The 22,232-nt window shown below is 43.0% G+C and overlaps 2 protein-coding genes across 5 annotated transcripts; one reads left to right on the top strand and one right to left on the bottom strand.

The window, feature by feature from the left end:
* Positions 1–69: 69 nt before the first annotated feature.
* On the top strand, positions 70–9,275 carry sergef (secretion regulating guanine nucleotide exchange factor). Its single transcript, XM_076733010.1, has 11 exons — positions 70–157; positions 425–563; positions 1,351–1,503; positions 2,792–2,886; positions 3,039–3,099; positions 3,175–3,288; positions 3,386–3,448; positions 3,845–4,003; positions 4,098–4,264; positions 5,681–5,717; positions 8,122–9,275. Exons 1-11 carry the CDS (start codon positions 116–118, stop codon positions 8,301–8,303), a joined length of 1,212 nt encoding a protein of 403 aa, XP_076589125.1. The 5' UTR covers positions 70–115; the 3' UTR covers positions 8,304–9,275.
* Positions 5,522–22,228, bottom strand: kcnc1b (potassium voltage-gated channel, Shaw-related subfamily, member 1b). Of its 4 annotated transcripts, none has more exons than XM_076733004.1 (4): positions 20,043–22,228; positions 15,523–16,438; positions 14,706–14,879; positions 5,522–7,058 (listed from the first exon to the last, which is right to left on the bottom strand). In XM_076733004.1, the coding sequence occupies exons 1-4, from the start codon at positions 20,604–20,606 to the stop codon at positions 7,000–7,002; spliced, it is 1,713 nt and encodes a 570-aa protein (XP_076589119.1). In that variant the 5' UTR covers positions 20,607–22,228; the 3' UTR covers positions 5,522–6,999. The 4 variants fall into 4 exon arrangements, with proteins under 4 accessions (XP_076589119.1, XP_076589118.1, XP_076589117.1 ...); XM_076733003.1 differs by lacking the exon at positions 5,522–7,058 and adding an exon at positions 9,284–10,938; XM_076733002.1 differs by lacking the exon at positions 5,522–7,058 and adding an exon at positions 11,437–13,615.
* Positions 22,229–22,232: the final 4 nt, after the last annotated feature.

The raw sequence follows: 22,232 nt of genomic DNA, 5'->3' as shown, positions 1-22,232 counted from the left end.
AAAGCCATTCATCACTTTCGCAGATGCCTAAACAGCCAAACTTCCGTTGGCAGTGTGCTTCACGACAGTGTCGCAAATACTGCTGTACTCATTGGTTACTGAGCAGGCTTACTCCATGGAAACGAGCTCGCGGTCGGAGTTTTGTATATACTCTTGGGTAAGTTTATTATCTTCACCATTAAAGTGTGTATGTTGCGTGTGTCTGGCCATGTAGTTTAATTATCTTAAATACTCACAACCAACAGAGTGACAGCAGAGTAGGGAACGTTAACATAGCACTTTTGCTAACGTTAGCCTAACAGCGAACTACCTCCAACAAAGCGCAGCGAAAACAAACAACCATTAACGGTTAACGGTAACCTCAGTATTAGTAGTTACATGTATAGTTCTGTCAGTCACAGTATTGGTGATTAATACCTGTCAGGGAGCCAACAGTTACGGGCAGCTGGGACAGGGACACGCTGAGGACCAGTCCGATCCCCGGCTCTCTGACACCGCTGCTCTTCAAAGCAGGGGAGTACGAGCTCTCAGCGGCGGCGGGGGTCACTCCGTGGTCATCACCGGTAAGTTACTGTTCGCAACTAAACTGCACTTTTCCTCATAAATTCAAGCCTCTGTCCGACTGAAGCATGTGTTCAGCAATGTTCTGCAAGTCTGAACAAACCGAGATCACGAGGCGCCCCCTCCTGGACAAATACGTTAATATCGATTTTGTTACGTTTACTCAGTGAAACCAGTTACGGAGTTGGTTTATTTTTATTTCTGTGTCACGCCAAACATTAACTCACCTCACTCAGGAGGATCAGACACTGCTGTATGTCTGACATCAAAAATATACAGCAAGACATACATACGCTTTTCTAGAAAAACATATACAGCCAGAAGTAAAACATCCATTATGACATACACATCTGTGTAGTTTTCAATAACACACAAAATTCACCTAAAATTCCAAATATACTTTTCTGAGAAAATAGAAAACTGATTCTATCCTACACTAATTTTTATCCTGATTGAAGTCTTTTTTGCTCATATTACTCTAGTAGGATTGTAAGTATGTGCACATTGGCTGTAGGTGCAAGGCTGCCAAGAAAAAAACAAAAAAACAATTCATTTTGTTGTCAGTTTAAATACAAATACATGGTATGGAGTCTGTGTGCAGGACGTCTCTCTTTTTATCAGTGCCTTTTTTCCTCATCTCCCTTGCTGCAAGTAACTGTCAGACTTAAATGTGTCCAATATGAATAGCTGACTCGACCATGTTTGAAACATGTATTTCTGTTACTTTTAGCATACTAACAATGACTTGCATGGTTCCCAAATGTTTGTGGTGTACTTTGTGCTTGACAGAGAATGGAGAGGTATTTGTGTGCGGACAGAATCACAGAGGCCAGCTGGGACTTGGCCACAATGCAGACATCTCAACTCTTCAACTCTGTCCCAGCCTGAAACAGAGGGTCACAAAAGTAGCTTGTGGTTGGGATTTTACTCTTCTTCTCACTGGTGAGCTTCATTTCACACCAGGGTTTGATGCTGTTTAACACGTGCACTCTGCTCAGAAGGATATGATAGTTTGATGAGAGACAATTAAGTATTTCCCCAAGGTGTTCCATAAGATAGAATGACATTTTATGTGTCCTTCTGTGAAAATCTGGATATCATAGCAGCCAAAAATAAGACAGGACATAAACAACTTGAAACTTCAGTTAGTGATGGGGTATTGTGCAAAAGAGGCCGACCAGTGGGTGAAATGGCTGTAGCTGTTTTGTATATACAAGGATGCAACTGCATTAGAGTAGATGGCAGTAAGTGGACAGTAGGATCAGTCCTCAGACCCACAGACTTTGGTCGAATTTATGTCGAATGGAAGTAACTGAAATTACCAGTTTCCAAGTTGAAAACATCATTCATGCCAAAATCCAGTTTGTAATTATGACAGGGAGACTCATTTTTCGGAAAGTGCTGATATATCCAGCTTGGCACTCAAAGAGGTGCTTAAATGTGTTTTTTGAGCTGTAAACTAAATTATATGACTGTACTGGGATGAAACACATCACTGCTGGTGTTAATATTGAAATTTCTCGCTAAATTTACAAAAATCTGCATTTCATTTGTTGAAAATGGCCAAATGCTCCATCTACTGACATAGAGTAAATTGTTTGGGAAAACCTGGAATTTATATATAAAAAGAAGGATATTAAAGCCCTCTGATCAGAGGGGGGCGGCCCTCCTCCCCCAGTCTTTGAGTCTGGGCTCATCTGGAAATATTTGATGATTGAGACTCATTGTTCATAGGAGTTTATGGTATTTTTTGCTAACCCCGTACTTGGGAGGGGGTTAGCAGTAGGGGGTAAGACAGAAGTGCATGAAAAAGTAGAAAGTGTGGACTCTGAGATCAACCAGTTCCACCACCGAGGTAATAAGAATAGAGAGCTCTATTGTCACTGCATATTGTTTTCTAACCCTTGTGCAACCAACTCTGACTATAACCACGTCTGCCTTTCATCACACATTAACTGATTGCAGTCACATTCCGGGTGATCAGGGCTGTCCTGAGACCAGAAATAGCTGAAGGGCTGTCATGTAGTTTCCCTCTTAGGCCACACCTTGTTTAAGTCTGTAATCTTGCAGACTTTGCTTGAGGGAGTTATCCAGAACTCATAGCATGACAATGGTAAAGATGGGAATGATAGCGGGAGCCTTGGGCTACCATCCATCCATCCAAAGGTTGAAAATTTCAGTGTGTTGTATTTATAGAGATATTTCTTTTCTTTTTTTGTCATACTGCCAGATTGTGGTCGAGTACTGGCATGTGGCTCCAATGCATTTGGACAGCTTGGTGTTGGTCAGACAGTTACACACTCTGCAGATCTGCAGGCTGTGGAGGTGAGCACATGAACAGTGTGTATTTTACTTACATTAAAGAGCACAATATAGCCACTCTAATGTTTGCCATGCTTTTATCTAATCAATCCGTAGCGATCAAAACTGTCCCACCCCAACTTCACCTCAGATGTCATTGTGCTGTTTGTTCTCAGAATCTGAAGGAGCCAGTGGTGAGTGTAGCAGCAGGGCTCAGACATTCACTAGCTGTTACTGGTAAGTTTTCAGTAAAAAAAATTTTTTTAATATAGCATTCAATCCATGAATCCTAATTTTCTGTTCTGCCTTCAGACTCAGGCTGCGTATATCAGTGGGGGAGTGGTCTTTTCAGTCATGCTAAGAGAGCACTCAGTCCAGGCCCTGTCCCATCACACCTCAACTCCACAGTGCCCTCTCTGGTACCAGGTGAGTAACACTTAGTACTGAGTTTTTTGGCCTTACTTAATTTCCAGTGTCTCTAACGATTGATAAATGTAACAAGATACTTGTACCTATGTTGCAGGACTGGATCAGAAGGCCTCACACACGGTAACTGCAGGCGCAGTGCACTGCGTGTGCCTTACAGGTATGACACCAGCATGTATGGTGTTCATTAACTTGCTGCTGTGTTAAAAGGCCCCAAAATTGATTTGCATTGTGATTTTGGTTGTAGGCATTCCAGCAAGATATTTGCTGATATTTTACTATGTACATAATTTAACTGGCTGAAAAAGCACGTGAAAAACATAAGAGAGGTTATCATTTAAAAGAAGGTATGTTTGCATTTTCTGCTCTTTGTCAGAGAGCATTTACACTTCGAGGTTGTACCAGTGAGTTGTTTTCCACTTCACTGTTCATACATTATGTCTGGCCTCCCTTCTGTCCTGTAATTACTTGACCAGCACCGCTCAATTACTGCTCTGCTCTTTCTGCTGCTGCCTCTGCTGGATGAAGAGTAATGTTGCTCCTGTCTTGTGTGCAGGAGACGGCGATTTGTTCGTGTGGGGAAGCAACAAGCACGGCCAGCTGACCGCCACAGAGCCCTTCCTGGCCTCTCCCACTCTTGTGAAGCGCTCACTGCTGGGTGGAGAGAAAGTTCTCCACGTGTGGAGCGGCTGGACACATGTTGTTGCTCAAACAGGTGAGACATAATAACACATATTATGTCTGTCCACCAGTTTAAAAAGGATTTAGCAGGTCAGTTGCCATATCTTAACAGTCATCATCCATTTCAGAGACCGGGAGAGTGTTCACATGGGGCAGAGGAGATTATGGACAGCTAGGCCGACAAGCATCAACCAGTCAGACCCCAGAGCAGCAGTCAGCATGTCCTTCAGCAGAGGGTGGAAACCAGGAAGCTTGCCTCTCTGCAGAGGTCAAAATACTCCATGGAGCGACACAGGTGAGACTCCTCAGTGTTTGACAGACGGAAAAACCTAGAAGGCACATGTCAAACATTTCTACATGTGTTTTACACAAAGTGTGAGTAGTAGATAAACTGTATTATTCTTGTTGTTGTGGCTGTCGTCCCCATGTTTTATCAGAAAACGTTTGTGTCTGGTCAGCAGGGGGCAGCAGACAACCACAAATAAAAACGGGTGTTGTTTTGTATGAGATGGAAAACAGAGCCAGTGAATAAAGGCCAGGCCGTCTAAGACTAGATTCTTAATGATTTGCATCAGTATATCTAGTGTGTAGAGAGCACACACACACACACTCTCTCCCAGAGGACCGCTTACATTCATTGAAGGCAGAGCTCTCTTCTCCCATAAGGGCAGTTACGTGTGAGCAATGCAAGATCGCAGCAGTTAACCTGCAGCCTTAATGGCAGCTGTATGACTGGAGATCGTTTCCAATAAAGTGGATGTCAGGGACGTGCAAGGGCGAGCTCTGGATCGTTCCTCCACTGCGCACAGATCATTGCAGCAGCACTAGCGCATGTCAAGGTGCAGTCACCTTGCGTGTGTAAAGCTGAAGGCAAGATGGATTAGCTGAGTGGGCGATGAATCTCTCAGCCCTCCCTACCATGTTAGTCCTCCTAACACTGTACATACACACCCACAGAGTCAGCATTTAGTAAACTGTCACACTTTTACGAGGCCTATGAACATTACCGGGATAACAAATTATAACCTGTCAGCAGCGCAGGAATCAATGGATGTGTTTCGATTCATTGTCACAGGTGCAGGCTTTATCAAAAACATTGCTTCATGAAAGCAGCTCAAATTATATCAGTGAGGATATCTATACAATTCAATGACTTTTATTGCTGGCAATAAAGCTTTAACAATCTAAACTGGCTTCTGTAGAGCTCTGTCTCATGTTTTGTCAATGTCAGGATCAGAATTTAAATGTGTCCCCTCAATTCCTGTAGCAGTTCTAAGGAAAGACTGCTGAGCAAAACCTTTTACATTTTAATGGCCTTTTTTCCGCAAAGGCGGGCACTCACAGCTGTCTGGAGACAGTTGCATTAACTCCTCCGGACAGCCCAACAGTGTGTTTTAGCTTTTATGAATGAGCTGTCGCAGTTTTCTGCTCTGCTTTCTGATGAGGCTCTGTGAAACAAGGGCGCGTCTAATGCATGCTGCAGAAATCATCGCTAATGTTATTTGCGCTGGGTGCACTTGTGTATGCAGTTTTGAATAAAGGTTAGATGACTACATCTTGACACATGGCATTTTATTTCAGTTTCAGAGCAGGTTTTGTTACAAAGCATCTCAGCATCCACGTTGGCATAACAATTCTTGGATAGCACAGTCTTATAATTGGCTGCTTTCAACATGCATTTTAAACACTTTTCAAATCTTTGTCTCTACAGATCGCATGTGGATCTGAACACAGCCTCGCCATTGTAGGTGAGTGTACTCTCTCAATGGTTTCGTTACGTTTTCTTATTCTATGTTATTTTCAAAAATTGTCCTATTGGGAGAAAATAGATAAGCATAAAATCATCTGACAACGTAATACACAATTACACTGAAATTTTACATTTAAGAAGAGTAAAATTAAGCAGAAATAGTTTGAACTTCTTGGTTTCAGTGAGTTCAAGTGGCTGAAACAAGAGACCTGACATGACTCTGGCTCTAACTACATTGAGGAATAGGGAATAGACATAGGTGAGGCTAAACTATTTCAAGTCATCCTCCTCTCTGTACCAGAGAGTTAGTAAGGGAACTGTCTAATACATTACAGTTAAACATCAAAATGAAATATTAATCCTTCTGGTAAGAGGATTTCTGAGGTCAGCTCATTGCTTTGTAGCCTTTGCATCAGGAAGTAATTACAGTACGGATAGATGGGTATCAGTGACAGAAGCGATTACCAGAACAGGCCTGTAAAAGAGCTGAATTAACCACACACACACATTTACAGGCATGTTCTTCAAGTTCCAGAGTCTTTGGAGAGCAGCTGCCCTTTATCCACATTAGCACAGAACATAGACATCGAAATCTATGGTTTGTGATTCCTTATCAGATTTATAAAGAAATCAAATGTGCTTTTATTCCTTTCCTGGCTTTCCAAAAGTCTTTTCCATAGTCACAGACTTGCACTATAAAACATTTTGGAAGTAAACTCTATCACATTAAATTTTGAACAGTGGCCCAGTTTTTTACATCAACATGAATATAAATACCGCAGATGAACATTGAAACACGACCACAGGGCTCCATTAGAGAGGAAACACTGAATGCCGCTGCTAAATGGCAAATGGACATCCACTTTTAATGTTCTGACCAATTTGAACAGTTAACTGGATATGCCATTATATTAAGGAAATTGTTAACGCAGGCTGTCCATCATGTTGACAGTTCTCACAAAGCACTGTTCTGTGCTTTCAGAAGTTCAGTTATGTGATGAGAGAGCAGAAGCAGTAAAGGGAGAGCTCATGTGAACCTCATGCACCTCGCTCCTGTGCCACACTCTCCTCTTTTCCTCCTCCTGTCTCGAATGCGGTGGCAGGAGCAATGAAATAGCAAAACAGGATTGGAAGCAGAGACCTGAGTGCTGCTATTTCTGGTGCTGAAGTAGGTCAGGCGGAAAGGAGCGGAGAGCACTGCATGCTGCTCATGATATCTGTTGCCTGCTCAGCCTTTGCCCGTTTGCACCTGAGGAAGTGCTCCTCATGTATGTAACTCATCATCGGTGGTCAGAGGTGGGAGATAGGCCAAAGACGCTGTGGGCACAGCTCATCCAATCTGAGGAAAGATTTTTGTTAATGTGAACATTTGGAACTGAAAAGGAATGGAAAAGGACAAACACCGTAGATCAGATCCTGTTGTATCTGAGACCTGTAGTATGATGTAAGGCATGCTAACCAAAAAAAAAAAAAGGCTCTCCTGCGGATTGCATGTGTGAGATTCTAAACCATCGAATGGAAAACCGAACGCCAGGGTTTGTTTACATGGAAATCGCACCGTTTGAGCGTCTTGATTTTGATCCCTTTGTTGTGCAGAATATTGTGCAGGCACTTTGTTGCCATGGAAACAATGATGTGCTGTACTCCAGTCAGCGAGTCCATGAATTAAGCACAACACCAAAATCGGGCTTTTTTCCCAAAGAGCAAAACATTTCAACACATGACACTCACTAATAAATGAGAACCGGGATGTTTACTGGATAACCTTCATCAAAGATGGAGGTGACTGCGGTCCACTTGTGAGTACATGCAGTATCTTAAAGACAGAGCTACATGTGTGTTTGTCATGCATAAACCGTATCTGGCAGAAAGTCACACTAGCATGATATCTCGCTGTGTTAACTGGCCAAAGCATATGTGCAACTTGGTGAATCCAAATCTTTGACGCCGCCGAGACGAGCTAGAAAGGCAGAAAGACAAAGAAACCCCAACGATGAAATCGATGAAGAGACGGCATGAAAGACACACAGCTGCAGGATGGGGAAAGCTTGAAGATGTGTTACCCTTGAGAAAGCAAGCTCGCTTCTGTTGCCATGGCAATGGAGCCTATTAGGTAACTGTGTTGCCATGGCACGTGTCTCCTCGGTGATGCGGACCTGACCACACCCACCAACACCTCACCAGCTGTGAGGAGCAGGGAGGCTTCATCACAGGCTGAGTGTCAGCGCTGGGAACAGAGAGGCTGCGCGTGTGTGATTGTGTGTGTGTGTGTGTGTGTGTGCTTTGTGATTTTTTTTTTTTTTTTTTTCTCCAGGCTGCTAATTTTATCCTACATGGTGCAGTGCTGCAGCCCCGTCTCTCTCCTGTCAGCTCCACTGACCCATGACCCCTCTCCTTTTCAGGGGGGCGTCTCGTCTCCTGGGGCTGGAACGAACACGGAATGTGTGGAGACGGTTCACAAACCGACGTCTTTCGGCCACAGCTGGTTCCCGGTCTCAGACCTCTTCTCATTGGCTGTGGAGCCGGACACTCTATGGCAGTGTGCGCTGCGACAACTGACTCAAGACAAAACTGCACCACTTAAGTAGCACCAGAAGAGCGGGGACATTTATGCGGCATGAGGCAGTCGGAGACTAGAAAAATTGACTTTCTGATTGATGGTGGCTGACTGGTGCTTTGCAAAGCCCACAGACTGTGTGATTATTTTAAGTGCCTTTTGAATATACAGTAACTTTCACCTACCAACAGGCTACCTGAGCTTGAAAAGGTCAGACTTCAAATTGCAGTCATCATAAATGCTACTGTGTGGTTGGACAAAGGCTGAGTTATGTTACATGTGGACAGAGGCCATCATTTCTCTGCCCGGCTCATCACTTTGATGGACATGACTGGGGCCGATGGCTTTGCAGGATATGGCCATGCCGATGGCTCCTGGTCCACCTGCCATGTCTGTCTTCCTGAATGAAGCCGTTATGGATCATGTGAGGGATAGGCTAGGCTGGTGATGTAGCTCTATCTTCCCATGTCAGCAGTTTTATGGCTGTGATCTTGAGTGTCAGAAGGCAGTCAATCTCTGCACTTCACACTGAAAATCTCTGTGATTTACCACGTACACAGTACTGTATTTTTCTTTCTTTGGCAACTGTCCATCACTTATTTATAATCTTGTCAGTGTGCGTCTTATTTTTGGATGTTCTGTTTGTCTCATTTGCACCAGTTTCATACTGTATCCTTCTTTAATCCCTCTTGGGGGAAATTTGTCCGCTGCATTTGACCCAACTTACATATTTATAAGCTGTAAGTGCCCGCAGTGCAGCAGCAGGGACCAGCTGCAGGTCTGAAGCCAGTGCTGTGATCAAGGGCAATGGCAGGATTCAGAATGGCTCATGGATCATATCTTTGTAATTTATTTAATTTTATACTTAAAATAATTTATTTTCTCTTTATGGTTTATGCAAATTAAATATACAGAAGCATTGGTGTCACTTGAATTATGCATAAGTTAAATTAATGTGCTTTTACCTTGTTTAGTTTGAAAAAATAAATCAACACGTTGAAAAATGATAATTTCTGTGTTTTTTTTTATTTATCACTATTTATTGTACAAGCCTGAACTGTATTGGTCAAAAAAGACACAAAAAAAAAATCCCTAAACAACAAACCAATCAAAACGATCACCGAACACCTTATATTGAGATAACTAACCACAAAATACAGTGTTCAAAACACACACTCTGAAGTCTCACGGCACACATTAGTTGCCTCTTAGTTGTGTTATTAATTCCATTTAATGATAACAGCTGTTTTTTTTTGTTGTTTTTTTTTTTAAATTCCCTATTGGACAATGACCAGCACACTGTCCCCTCCCCCCATTTGTGCTCAGATCTATTGGCAGATTCAGATCTGCTGTACCTGACCGCACACAGATCTCAGAAGGTTGTTGGCAGTGCGTTTGCAGTTGTTTGGTAAAAAGTTGGTCCCTTTTCACTAACTTTTCCACACAAACATTGAAGCTGTACTCTGTACTCAATGGCTCTACTTTATGTTTTTAATCGTATGCTCATTGCTTGCCTTTAGAAACTGATCCAGACGGGGGTCCTTATCGTATCTGTGTGCTTTTTGAGCTCTGAACTGATGCTTGTTTTCAATGGCTGCTGACGGATGGCTAATCTAAAACATAATGTGCATTAATTCATCATGTTGGTTAAGCTGTACCAGCATGATGAATGTTACGGAGAATTTGCATAACATAGGCACTTGTCCGGTACAATGTGAATAATGTTTTGGCATTGGTTAGTATTATATACTAATATACCAATTTGCATGTGTGCAGAAAAAGAATAATAATCCAATTCTACATGATTGTCAATTAAAAAGCTTGACAGAATAGAATGAGCGGTGATATGAGTTCATGTGTTTTATACAGTTTATAAGGCGTTACGTAGCTACATATGAGGATATGACAGCATTCAATTAATTAATTAATCAATTAATTATTTGCCAATTCCTAACAGCACACTTATCCATTTTAATGCCTCATTAATACAAGGTAAGAGTGGTGTTTGATTTTTTTTTCTTTGTTTAAGTATGACCCTTTTTTTTTTTCTTTTTTCTTTTTTTAACATTTTTTTTTGTGGATGTTATCTCTTTGATGCCTGAAAACATATAAAAGGAATGTCAAAAGTTCACTGGTGCAAAACAGTGCAAAAAGTCTACAAAGATGTGACCATGACAGTGCAAAGTTAATTATTGTGTTTAGTCTGGCTGACATGACAAGTGACAGGTTTTTTTTTTTGCTGGAGGGGGTGATTGAAATCGGAGCAACATTTTTTTTTCTTTCAACAGAAGAAGCACACAAATATTTGATGATCACTCAAAAACATTGGTACACACAACTTCAGCACACATAAAAGCGTATTTACAGCACTGGCACACACCAAAAATAGGCACACAAATTACAACACAGTAACCAGTCACAGATACTGACCTACATAAGGCTTGACAACAAAACTTCCTCAGTGCTACATCTATGCTGAGTTTGTGATGTACAGGTTGCCACTGTCACACCCATTTAAAAATACTAATACACACAACAATGCTACAGGACTATCAGGTGGGTGATGGGCCGTTATGGGTCATACACATAGTGGTTGGTACACCATGGTTCATAACACAAACTGACTCTGCTGGTTGTCTGCTCCGGTGCTGTCGCTGGGTCTCTATAAACATATAAAAAAAACAATAACAAAAATAAATTATTACACAAATTATGTATAATGGTGGAAATGATGGCGATGATGAATACCTCTGGAGGTGCGGGGAGAGGAGAGGAATGACACTAGCTTGGAGAGTAAAGAAAATGTGCTCCGTTAGTTCCGCATGGTAAACCACCAGGTTTACCATGTATTTCCCATGCTTAGCCAAGGCATCAGACAACGGTGTACTGTCTGTGTGCAGAGGTTGGACTCTGAGTCGGTTAATAAACATGCCTCGATCATGCTGCGCTCTACAGGTTGATGTACAGTAGTTCGGTCATTGTCATGCGTTTGTATACTTTGCGTCATGCTCTCACAGTCACCTCGTTTTTTTATGCTCTCTTTGACCCGGACACAGGTACACAGAGGGTCAAACAGCAGTTGAAAGCACTAGCTATAAGCTAGTGGGAAAGGAAGGATGTATGTATGCATGTGCTGTTGAATAAAAACGGAGTCTAAACGCTCGTTGTGTATAAAATTTATTTCATGCAAGGACTTATATTTACATATTTTATTTGAATACTTTTCTGTTGCATAAATGTAAAATACATGCATTTACCTTTCCCCAAGTAGACCCACATCCCAGACTGTGTCGCATTGTACTTTTTTTTTTTCTCCACTGGAATTGCATGAGCATATAATTCACCTGCATCTCTTCACATCAAATCTTCACAAGGTTTTTTTTTTTTTTTCTTTTTTAAATATATAACGTCCATTAATTACCACAAGAGACATGACTCCAAATGTAAAACTCTGCTCATTCAGAATAAAAACAAAACTTAGATGAGTTGCTATACTTGTATCTTCTTCTAGAAATTAACATTTCTGATTGGTCAACATAATATTTGTTAAAGTGCCCTGAAAGACTTGTGCATAATAATTGGGACAGGATCAATGCATGTAACAGTGACAGTATTGATATTTTAAATCAATAGACGTACAGACTGCAGGAGCCATTGTGACATCTCTGGTTGATCATAACTATTTTGGCTCTTGTCCCCTTTAATGATATTTTGTGCTTTATCATACAAAAATTTTCTTGAGATGGGAATTATAAAGTATTTTCAGCTGTTTTCTGTTCCTTCATGGAGCTATATGTCCCTCAAAAGGTTTAATCCTAGTATGTGTTTGATGGTGTAACATCAATAACCAAGAGGGCATTTTTACTGTGATTGTGGGTACGAGGGTGGTGCAAAAGGTATAAGGTGCACCTTATAAAATAAAGCTTTCATTACACTGTTATGAGCATGGTATAAAGTGTATTGATGCTACACTGGGAGCACTTATGTAATATCATGTCAATTTATTACTCACTTTTACTTTGCCTCACCAGGTATGAAGGCACCGTTGTTTTATAATTCATGAGTCTCGCCTCAATTTAGGCAAGTTAGAAGTTGCTGCAGACTACCGACGCAACTTAAAAATGCGTAACCACCACTAAATATATTTGTATAAAAACAATTTATGCTCATAACAGCATTAGTTGGCTTTATGACAGATTGTTCAAGTTAAATCACACTATTTTAGTTGGAGGCCCCAGTCAAATAAATACAAGAAAATAAATATATGAATTTGGGGAAAGGCAAAGAATGGCAGCTACATAAAAATCTCTGCTATGACTGAGTCTCTTGTAAAGCTGTCTCAAAATGCATAAAAAATGACAAAGCTTTAGAAGCTTTAGAAAGAAAAAGTTGTTGTTTTTTTCTTACAGGTACTGCGATACAGTTAGCTTCTTGTTGAACATAATTTCTCATGCAGTTCATGCAAATGAACAAACAGTTTTAGTTCTGTTGACATTAGATGTATTCATCACTAGTATCAGAGGAATTGTCATCATCTCCATATTGCATTGGACATAATGAACATCATGTTCCTTTTTCTTTTCTTTTTTTTTTTTTTTTGATGGCCACTCAGATAACATTGATTCTTGTCTGGATTGCACTTTCAGAATGATAACGTCTCTACTTTGCAACGTACAAAGCACTTGAGAGGAGTTTCCTTAACAGCTGGCAATGATACCTTTTGGATATGTTTGAAAGCCATGTGTAGTTAATGTCCAGCATATTTCTAGCAGGGGGGGGTACATCTTTTGAAAATTTCTTTCACAAAGTTGTAAAAAGCAGATGAGATAAAGGTTATTGGCAGAAGAGTATGTGAGATCAAAAGCAACAGAGCAACAGGCAATGATGTAAACAGAGGGAAAGAGTGGGGTTAGCCTGTGGTAGAAATACAACAGTGCTTTGTCTGCAACTGAGGTGACCCATGCAGAGTGGCATGTGCCAATGTTTTCTAGTCTACGATATGATGACACACCCAAGGAGAACACTTGGGAAGCTTGAGTATAAGCACAGTTAAGATACAGTTTTCCAGAAAAATAAAAGAAAGAAAAATGAAAGAAAGCAGGAGTGAAGGCAAGTGTAAAAGCAAAATCTGACAGGAAAGATAAGAAGGAGGAGTGTGGACTGGCCTTCCAATGGCATTGTGTCTGCTACTCAACCATGCTACATAATGGATGGGATGGGAGAATGTGAGTGCTGCATTAGACAGGGTGGGCTGCAGGGCAGGGCGGACACTGAGGACACTCCAGAGGCATCCCCGCTCATGCCAGACATGCTGTTAAGGCTCCAAGGCTTTTCATAACCTTCAGTTGAAAAACAGAGAACGTTCTGAGTACACTGCAGCACTGAATCCATGACAAAATGTTTTGGTGTTTCCTCACTGGTAATACTACACCTGTTGCTTTCTTGTTTTTGTCTCCAAAGAAACAGGTCAACACAGACTTGAGACAGATTATTATTCTCCATGCATTGAGTGCATCAGGAGTAGAACAGCATGCACCGGGTGGTACTGGAATGGTTTGGAGTATAACACTATAAAAGATTTTTTGAAAAGGTAGGCACCTCAGGTGGGGAATGTTTCTTAGCTACAGGCAGAATTTCATACTGTACGTCTTTTACTGTCGATGTGCTGGCTGCACACACAGCTGGAGACTAACGTGACCTTCTTACAGGAGATTATTACTAAATAAATAAAATAAAAGCTGTATTTAAAGTGTAAAAATCATTAAATTAGAATTTGGCTCTTAATAATATTAATAATAAATTGGCATTAGCCTTCTTCCATTTGTGTTGTGCTCCTTCACCATACTGATAGCACCCATCAGCAAGACACTTCATGCACCGTTATGGTCAAGAGGAATGTACTCGTAAGTCAGGATCCTGCATGGTATTTATCATTAAAACACATATACATACATGGTACACACATAGCACATAAATACTTTCTTAGGCATGTAGGACAACACATTCTAGATCATATAAATCTTGAAAATAGCTTTCTTACTTGTAAAGAAATAGGGGTATTACATTATGCATGGTATCAAAAAATATATTATGTAGATGTGAACAATTATGGACATTTGTGGTGATTGTGCTCGGCCTGAACAGATGTTGTTGTGATTTGGAATATATACAATTCCTCAAGGGCTGATTGAGGAGAAGCAGCTGCTGTGAAAGCGTGTGAAGTTTGTAATAAGAGGTTTGTAGTTGTGTGTGTGTGTGTGTGTGTGTGTGTGTGTGTGTGTGTGTGTGTTTGTGTGTGTGTGTGTGTGTGTGCCTGTGAGGAACTGAGGTGTAACACTCAGCAAAGAGGCAAAAAGAGCGTGTCCTGTCTACGGTCTACAGGGTGTCAGTGTCTTACGGGGGCCTGTGATTGGCTGTTACTGTACGTACCCCTCCTCACTCTGCCCCCTGTGTGGTTGGGGCGTTCAGCAGTGGTGACCAGGAAGCAGGGCCGCTCTCTCTCAGTGGGGCTGAAGATTTCCTCCGGAGATATGGCCTGGTCTATATGAGGGCAGTCTTCGTTGGCCAGAGCTGCATTAGCTGCCTCACCGTTCAGCTTGGAATCTTGTGAGAAAACAATAAAGAAAACAAAAACAAATGAAAAAAAAAAAAAAAAAAATCTGGTTTCATATACCAGCCTCTTTTTCAGAACTTATCAGCTACATTTTTTAATATATCTTCAGTTTTCACACTGTATGACCTGAATGCACAGAGGGATTAACTTAACCACCGTATGGCTGCTGTCTAATGTTTGCTTTGCACTCTGTTGTTGTATTTGTTTTGGAGCTCAAACCATCAAACATATCTTTGCACTAATGCCACCTGAGGAATTCAAGAGGAAATCAAGTGACTCTACTTCTCTGCTACTACATGTTCTTAACATTACAAATACATGCTGATTACAGACTCTGAGTCTTAAGAGAGAGGAGGAGTGAATCACTGAATTAAGAAGTGCAAAGTCAATAGCAGGATTACTCACGGTCTCTCTATTCTCCTATCCAGAGTAATACACGCTTTCATCACATATTTTATTGATTGTTGTCGGTGGGAAACTCGTTTGTTTAATCTCATGCCTGAACCCTCAGCTGATTGAAGTGTGGGAACAGACAAACAATGAAACAACTGAATAGTGGTGTGGCTGTTTGAGGAGGACAGAGAAGTGATGAGACAACAATTCGCTGGAATAGTTCTCATCGTTCTTTCTTACCTTGAAACTTTATCTCGAAAACGTCGTCATGGGCGATGGGGCTCTGAGGTTGGGAGCTGATGCTTGACTTGCAGAAGTTTGGAGAACCTGGTTGGGGAGCCCGAGGGATATGCCTGTTTTTTTTCTTTGGTAGTTTCTGTTTTGCCATGGCCAGGGAGTAATACATTCCAAAGTTGTTGACAATCACAGGGACGGGCATGGCGATGGTCAGCACACCTGCCAGGGCGCACAGGGCTCCGACCAGCATGCCGGAGGTCGTCTGAGGGTACATGTCTCCATATCCGAGGGTGGTCATGGTCACCACGGCCCACCAGAATCCGATCGGGATGTTCTTGAAGTGCGTGTGCTCACTGGCTCGAGGGTCGTTGGGGTTAGCTCCAATCCGTTCAGCGTAGTAGATCATAGTAGCAAAGATGAGGACACCGAGGGCGAGGAAGATGATGAGGAGCAGGAACTCGTTGGTGCTGGCCCTCAACGTGTGGCCCAGCACCCTCAGTCCCACGAAGTGACGGGTCAGCTTGAAGATACGCAGGATCCGCACAAAGCGCACAACTCTCAGGAAACCCAGCACGTCCTTAGCTGCCTTAGACGAGAGCCCGCTGAGGCCCACCTCCAGGTAGAAGGGCAGGATGGCCACAAAGTCGATGATGTTTAGGGCGTTCCGAATGAAGTCAAATTTATTCGGGCAGAAAGTTATTCGCATTAGAAATTCAAAAGTGAACCACACCACACACACGCCTTCGATGTAGGTGAGGTAGAGCGCAGTCTCAGTCTCCTGGTAGGTGTGCTCCACTGTGATGTTGTCCACCACCTCCAGCTCAGTGCGGTTGATGATGGGGTTGAAGGCCTCGTGGGTCTCCAGACAGAAGGTCGTGATGGATACCAGGATAAAGAAGAGCGAGGCCAGAGCCACCCACTGTGCGGGAAACATATAGGGTGCAGAAAATGAAATAGAGGGGAGAGAGGAGAATGGGCACAGTAATTAATGCAATGTAATCAAGCCGGACGCCCCAGCAGCACTTCTGAGCACGACACAATGCAATTCAATCTATTATCTGAGACAGTGGCATCTGGCTTGACAGCTACAGTGGCAATGAGATGCTCTCTCACTCCGCCCTCTCTCTCTCTCTGCTCTCTATGTGTCTTGATTCAGAGGTGTCATTGTAAAAGGGACAATCAATGCGAGCTCTCCGTTCTCGCTTCTCTCCCCTCCGCTGTATCTCAAGGTCACGGCATTTTCAAGGGTATGCTACAAGCAGAATCACAAAGAGCGAGGCAAGCGGCAGCCGCAGACGGGACATTAGTGTCAATCCTCATGACTAAATTTAGCTGGGGCTCTTCCCTTCAGCACTACAGTAGGTCTTTCCCTACACAAGGTCACGCTGTCCAGATGATGATGATGAACTCTTGGGAATCGTAGTGAGCTGAGAGGCTTGCTGAACTTGCTCGCTGAGGGCACATTTTTATGAGAAACCCATATTTACACTAATGGCAAAAGCGTACTTCAGCCTTCATTGTGTATTGATTAGATGATCACATTTCATCACATTTAGGCTCTGATATTTTTGATGCATACCACATGGGTGTAACAGATACAGTATTTTCTCCTGGGTATTGATTGCAACCCTGTCCTCATGTTATCCTCCTCCCATCGTTCTGCACTGGTTTACAGTGGGTTACAGTTCGTGCACTGTACTGTAGGTTGAATGGGGAGAAGCAGCTATATTTTCAATCTGAAGTCAATAGATCAGAGTCGGTGGACAAACAGCCAGACAGGAAGAGTGGATAGCTACTTAATCATCTTATGAATCACCAAAGTTGGATCAATAGCTGTTTGTTCATGCATGAAGATGTCTTTATTAGAGTAAGTGCGGCTCGGTCGTGCCTCTCAAACTAATGCACAGCATTGTTAAGCAGCTAGGAGGGCTAGTGAATGGCATCAGGGAGTAGTTGGAATGGGGCATGTCTGGGCACGAGGAAGTCGCACATATATTCCACTGAGTGCAGTGTGTCACTAAGGCAGGCATGCAGCGCGAGATGGAAGACAGGCCCTCATCATATCATCTCATCACTGGCAATTCATCGCATTTTGCTGAGGAAATCACTGCTGCTTATGGCTGTCTGCTTCCTATCCATGTTAGTGCGATGGTCCAGACCCCTGTACAGCACGCTGACTTCTGTTCTGTCAGCGGCACTGTCCGCTTTGTTCAGTGACACGACTCACACAGAACAAAGAAAAAGCCAATATTGATGAAGATGGAGATGAAGATGGAGAATGACTGCAATCGATGCACGTGTGGAATGGGTTTGTGGAAAAACACAACATGTTCATCCTTTAGACTTAGAAATAATGTGTGGGCAAAAGGCATATTTGACTTTTAATTCAGTTAAATGCAAAAATACTTAAAAATGGACCTTTGTCAAGTCTTTTGTTGGCCTGAGAGTGATTTTGTGTGTATCTTTGAGACATTAGTACAGTGCATGAGGTGTTGTTGTATTGGATTGCATAATATTGTTTTGTCCACCCCCTCTACAGTATGTACTGCACAAAATAACAAGTACACCCTAGAATATAATACAATACAATTCACCCACAATGAAAACTACTAACTCAACAAATAATAATGATAACAGATTGGAATCAACAGCCAAGGCTGGATCAGCTGGTTTGTGCTGATTTAATTAATTGCAGATTAGTTTGGGAGTGTTTTGTCTACCTTTATCTAAATTTACATGGTGCATATTCCTGAATATATTTCTCTAAATAACCCTGAACAGAAGGTATAGTCATGGCTCAGTTAATCAGACCCTGTCAACCATGCAGTTTCAACAGATATTTTATATTTTAGGTTAACTGACAGTAACAATTAGTCATATTTGTTGAACAAACAATCAACAATGTTGACAATCCCCCAATGACGTGGCTCTAGTTTCTAAAATGAGAACGATTGCTGATTTAGTTGGTTTTTCTATGACTGTAAACTGAGTCTCTTTGTGTTTGGAACTATTAGTCAGACAGGACAAACTGTTTGAATGTGTCAACTCGGGCTGTAGAAAGTCACGAGGGGCATTTTCTTTCTTCCTTGTTCAATTAATCCGAGACAATAATTGTCAGATATGTCGATGATGAAAATAATCCTCAGCTGCAGCCCTAACTGATGGGTGCTCTTGTTATTTTGTCCAGCCTATGTACATGAATTAGCAACAGAGCTGAAAAGTAAACACCACCATCACTGCCAGCACACGTAAGTGTGATAAAGCCTCATTCTTATAATCCACTTTCATGTCGACTGCTGACGCTTCCTGACACACTGGAGCGCTGAACGTTCCACCCTTCAAACTGTTAAACGAACGCTGCATCTTATCAGAGCATCTCTTACAGTAAATTACGTGTCTTTGTGACATTTAGGAACAGTGGGGCCTGGAGGGTGTGATGGACAAAAATTCTTTGCTCCTTATTGCCTAATTCTCACTGTTGTCGTCAAACCACAGGCCTACAGTGATATGCAGTGACAAGGGTTTTCCACTGATGTATCCACTGTGAATGGAGGCTGTAATTAACTCTGAGGCTCAATTCTAATTAATCTTCTTGCCAGTCTTAGTGGACCTCTGTCAATCTGCCCTCTCTGCTTTGTCTTGCTCACTGACAAAAGTAGGACACATCTGAGGAATTTTCTGCTTTGGGAAATTTGCCTCCATGCAGGAAGTGAAATCTTAAAGAGGAGAGTGTGTGCGTTGGTTGAACCACTTTCAGTAATGCTTTCTGTAAGAGTGAGAACATGTCAATACAGTTTACACTTGCTGGATGGGGCCTGATAACTAATTACACCAATCAGTCTGCTACAGCTGTTAAACCAGCGTGCAGCACAGTGGCCTTGGTAGGAGGCAGTGCTCAAAAAACAAAAAACATCAGAAGGTGTAAAGTCATTTCATTGTCACCATCGATAGGCATTGAGCCCAGATGGAAAAGTGCCCATGACCAAGACCAAAAATGTCACTTCTAAGAGCAACCTCATTTTTGCTTGGAGGTCTGCCACTAAACTTCTGGTGCTGCCAAAGATCTGGTTTCCTAAAGTGTTGCTGACCCATTTAACCAAACAGGCTGCCTGGCCAGGGATCTGTGCGCCCTGGAAATATCAATCCAAAGACCTGTGAGAGTCACACTGGGTGTCTTTATCTTCTCCTGTGAGGTAGAGGAGGGTGGGACAGATGATTTGCATGTGAATGATTTTGACAGATGAGGTCTTTGGTTGATTTTTCCTTCCTCCCTTCTCTGTACAGTCACATCCCTAATGTGGAGACCCCTGGGAGAACAATTTCAGTGTCCTCAAAAGCCTTTCTAAACCTCCCAGACCCGTCACTTTTTGTTTCACCATCAAGAGACAAAGGCAGACACATTCCTATCAATGCAGCCCTCAAACCAGCAACCAGTGTGCCTGAGGTAACTCCTAATGAGGTTTCAAATCTTATGTTCAACAGGAAGAACAAAGCCATGGCAAAACATCTTAAAAGCAACTCACCCTTGCATATTTAGAGGAGTAAGGGTCCTCAAACAGAGCCCAAACATACTTCTGCCACCGGCTCCACAGGCTTCCACTCCTGGCATCAGGACAGTCTCCCTGCGCCAGCCTCCTTGTCATTTCATCCACATCATCCTCAGCATGCTCCGGCTCCGGCTCCGGATCATCAGCCGCCAGGTCTAACAGGCCCCCCCCGCCGAAACTATCAAGGGCCTCCTCTGCCTCCCGGTGCTGGCGATAGGTCATCCAGCAGCATGGCTCCACGTCTGTCTCATCAATGCCCCAGAAGGCCAGCTCTTCCTCATAGAGGGGCCCGCAGACATCAGCCGGGCAGTGCAGTTTACCTGTCCTGTAGTAATTAAGGATATGTGCAAAAACGCCAGGGTGGCGGTCGAAGAAAAATTCCTCGATCTTGGCATCGTAGTCGAAGTGGTTGGGTGCATCAGGCTCGGCCAACCAGGACAGGCGGGTGCCAGGTAGAGTGCGCAGGGTGCTGCGGTATGTCTGATGTCTGATCCCTCCCACGTTTATCACAATGCGATCCTTGTCGTCGCTCAGGCCCATTGCGTCCCCTAGGCATTTCTCCAATAAGTTCCCTTCATCGCAAAGGTAAGTCTAGGCGCACCGTGCAACCATGCACAGCAGTGAGCAGACTGAAGGAAACAATTATATAAGGGAAGCAGCGCTCAGAAGCAACCTGTCGTTTCGCAGCAGCTATGAAAGAAAAGCGTGACACGCATCAGGCTACACTCCCTCTAAAGCAACATATTTTCTACAAGAACGTGCCATGCAACTGGGGGGTCATAAACGCGCACAGCTGCCAGACTCACTGGAGGGTATGGAATCGAAATCCAAAACGATTGCAGCCAATGGCATCACATTAAGAATGGACGTCACATCGTCGCTAAATCCAAGATGTCGAGATTAAAGGACAAACGCTGGCAATTTTGCCCCCCGCCAGCAGAAGGAAGCCAGCTCATTGGACTGGCCAAGTTGCGGTGATTGATCAGATCAGTCCTGAGCAGGTTTATGACTTTCACAGCAAGGTGACTGCGGTGGTGCTGAGCGGACAGCGCCTGTCCGGCGGCTCCTGATGGAGGCTCGGCGCTGCTTCAGTCCCTCCTCTGTTGCTGCCTGCAGACTCACCTCCTTCACACCGACGCTCAGCCTGCTCCTTCTCTGCGTCTAACCACTCACTGTACAGCAGGTCTTTGTCTCAGCAGAGAGATGCTCTTCCTGCGCACAGACTTTCCCTTTCACTCGTGCACTGCTGAGGAGAAAACATCCACAGTCTGTTTGCTAAAAGGGAAAATACTGTTTTTTGCGCTGCGTGGTTTAAAAAAAACAGAGATGAGAGGGCGACAAACCTTCTCCAAAAAACGCCCAAACTGCCTGTTATTCACACCGTGCCCAGCTCTTTTCTCACATCAGATGGAGCATGCCCAGTGGAGGACTCTGCCTTTGCTAAAACACGCTGTCAGATTCCCCAATTAAGGCTGTTGAAATGGTCATGGTTGCCCAATTTGTCTTCTTCTCCCTCTCACTTAACGTCGTCGCTCTGGGGGTTACGGTCGGTCAGCGGGGACTCATCGTCTTCACGCACAGCTGGTTGGAGAAGGTGTGACCCTGGAGCCATGAACGCGCAGATCCGCCCATAACATCACAAAGAGTCTGATCATATATCCTCTCACAGCGTCGTGATTTACGGGTGTGAGGATGTAATAATATGGCACATTGTGTGTGTGTGTGTGTGTGTGTGTGTGTGTGTGTGTGTGTGTGTGTGTGTGATCGTGCACTGACAGTGGAGATATTTTGAAACAAAGAGTTTGGAGAGATGATTTTTTTTTTTTTTTTGCGCAACTCTTCGTGCTGCACTTGATGGAATAATTAGCCTTCACCTGTGTTTGATCCGACAGCAGGGGGCGCTGTTGCTCACTAGAAAGTGGGCGATTTTTGTTTGTTCATTCGATCCGAAAAACTTTGCAGCAGATTAAAAATGTGGAAAATTAGACCACAATACAAAGAGCGACTTCAGGAGCGAGTTCTTAGATTTCGGATCCGGATCCAGGGAAATGTATTTCTGAACATTCTCATTGTTGTGTCTTATTTTGCATCTTTTCTCATGAAATACTTTCACTTACTTGAAAAAGAGAAATAAAAATAAAGCGCTGCACATGCAGACCTATGATG

Source organism: Chaetodon auriga, chromosome 6 (assembly GCF_051107435.1).
Source record: "Chaetodon auriga isolate fChaAug3 chromosome 6, fChaAug3.hap1, whole genome shotgun sequence".
Lineage (NCBI taxonomy): Eukaryota > Metazoa > Chordata > Actinopteri > Chaetodontiformes > Chaetodontidae > Chaetodon > Chaetodon auriga.
The sequence above is the reverse complement of the archived record's forward strand: the minus strand, read 5'-3'. Positions and strand labels throughout refer to the sequence as shown.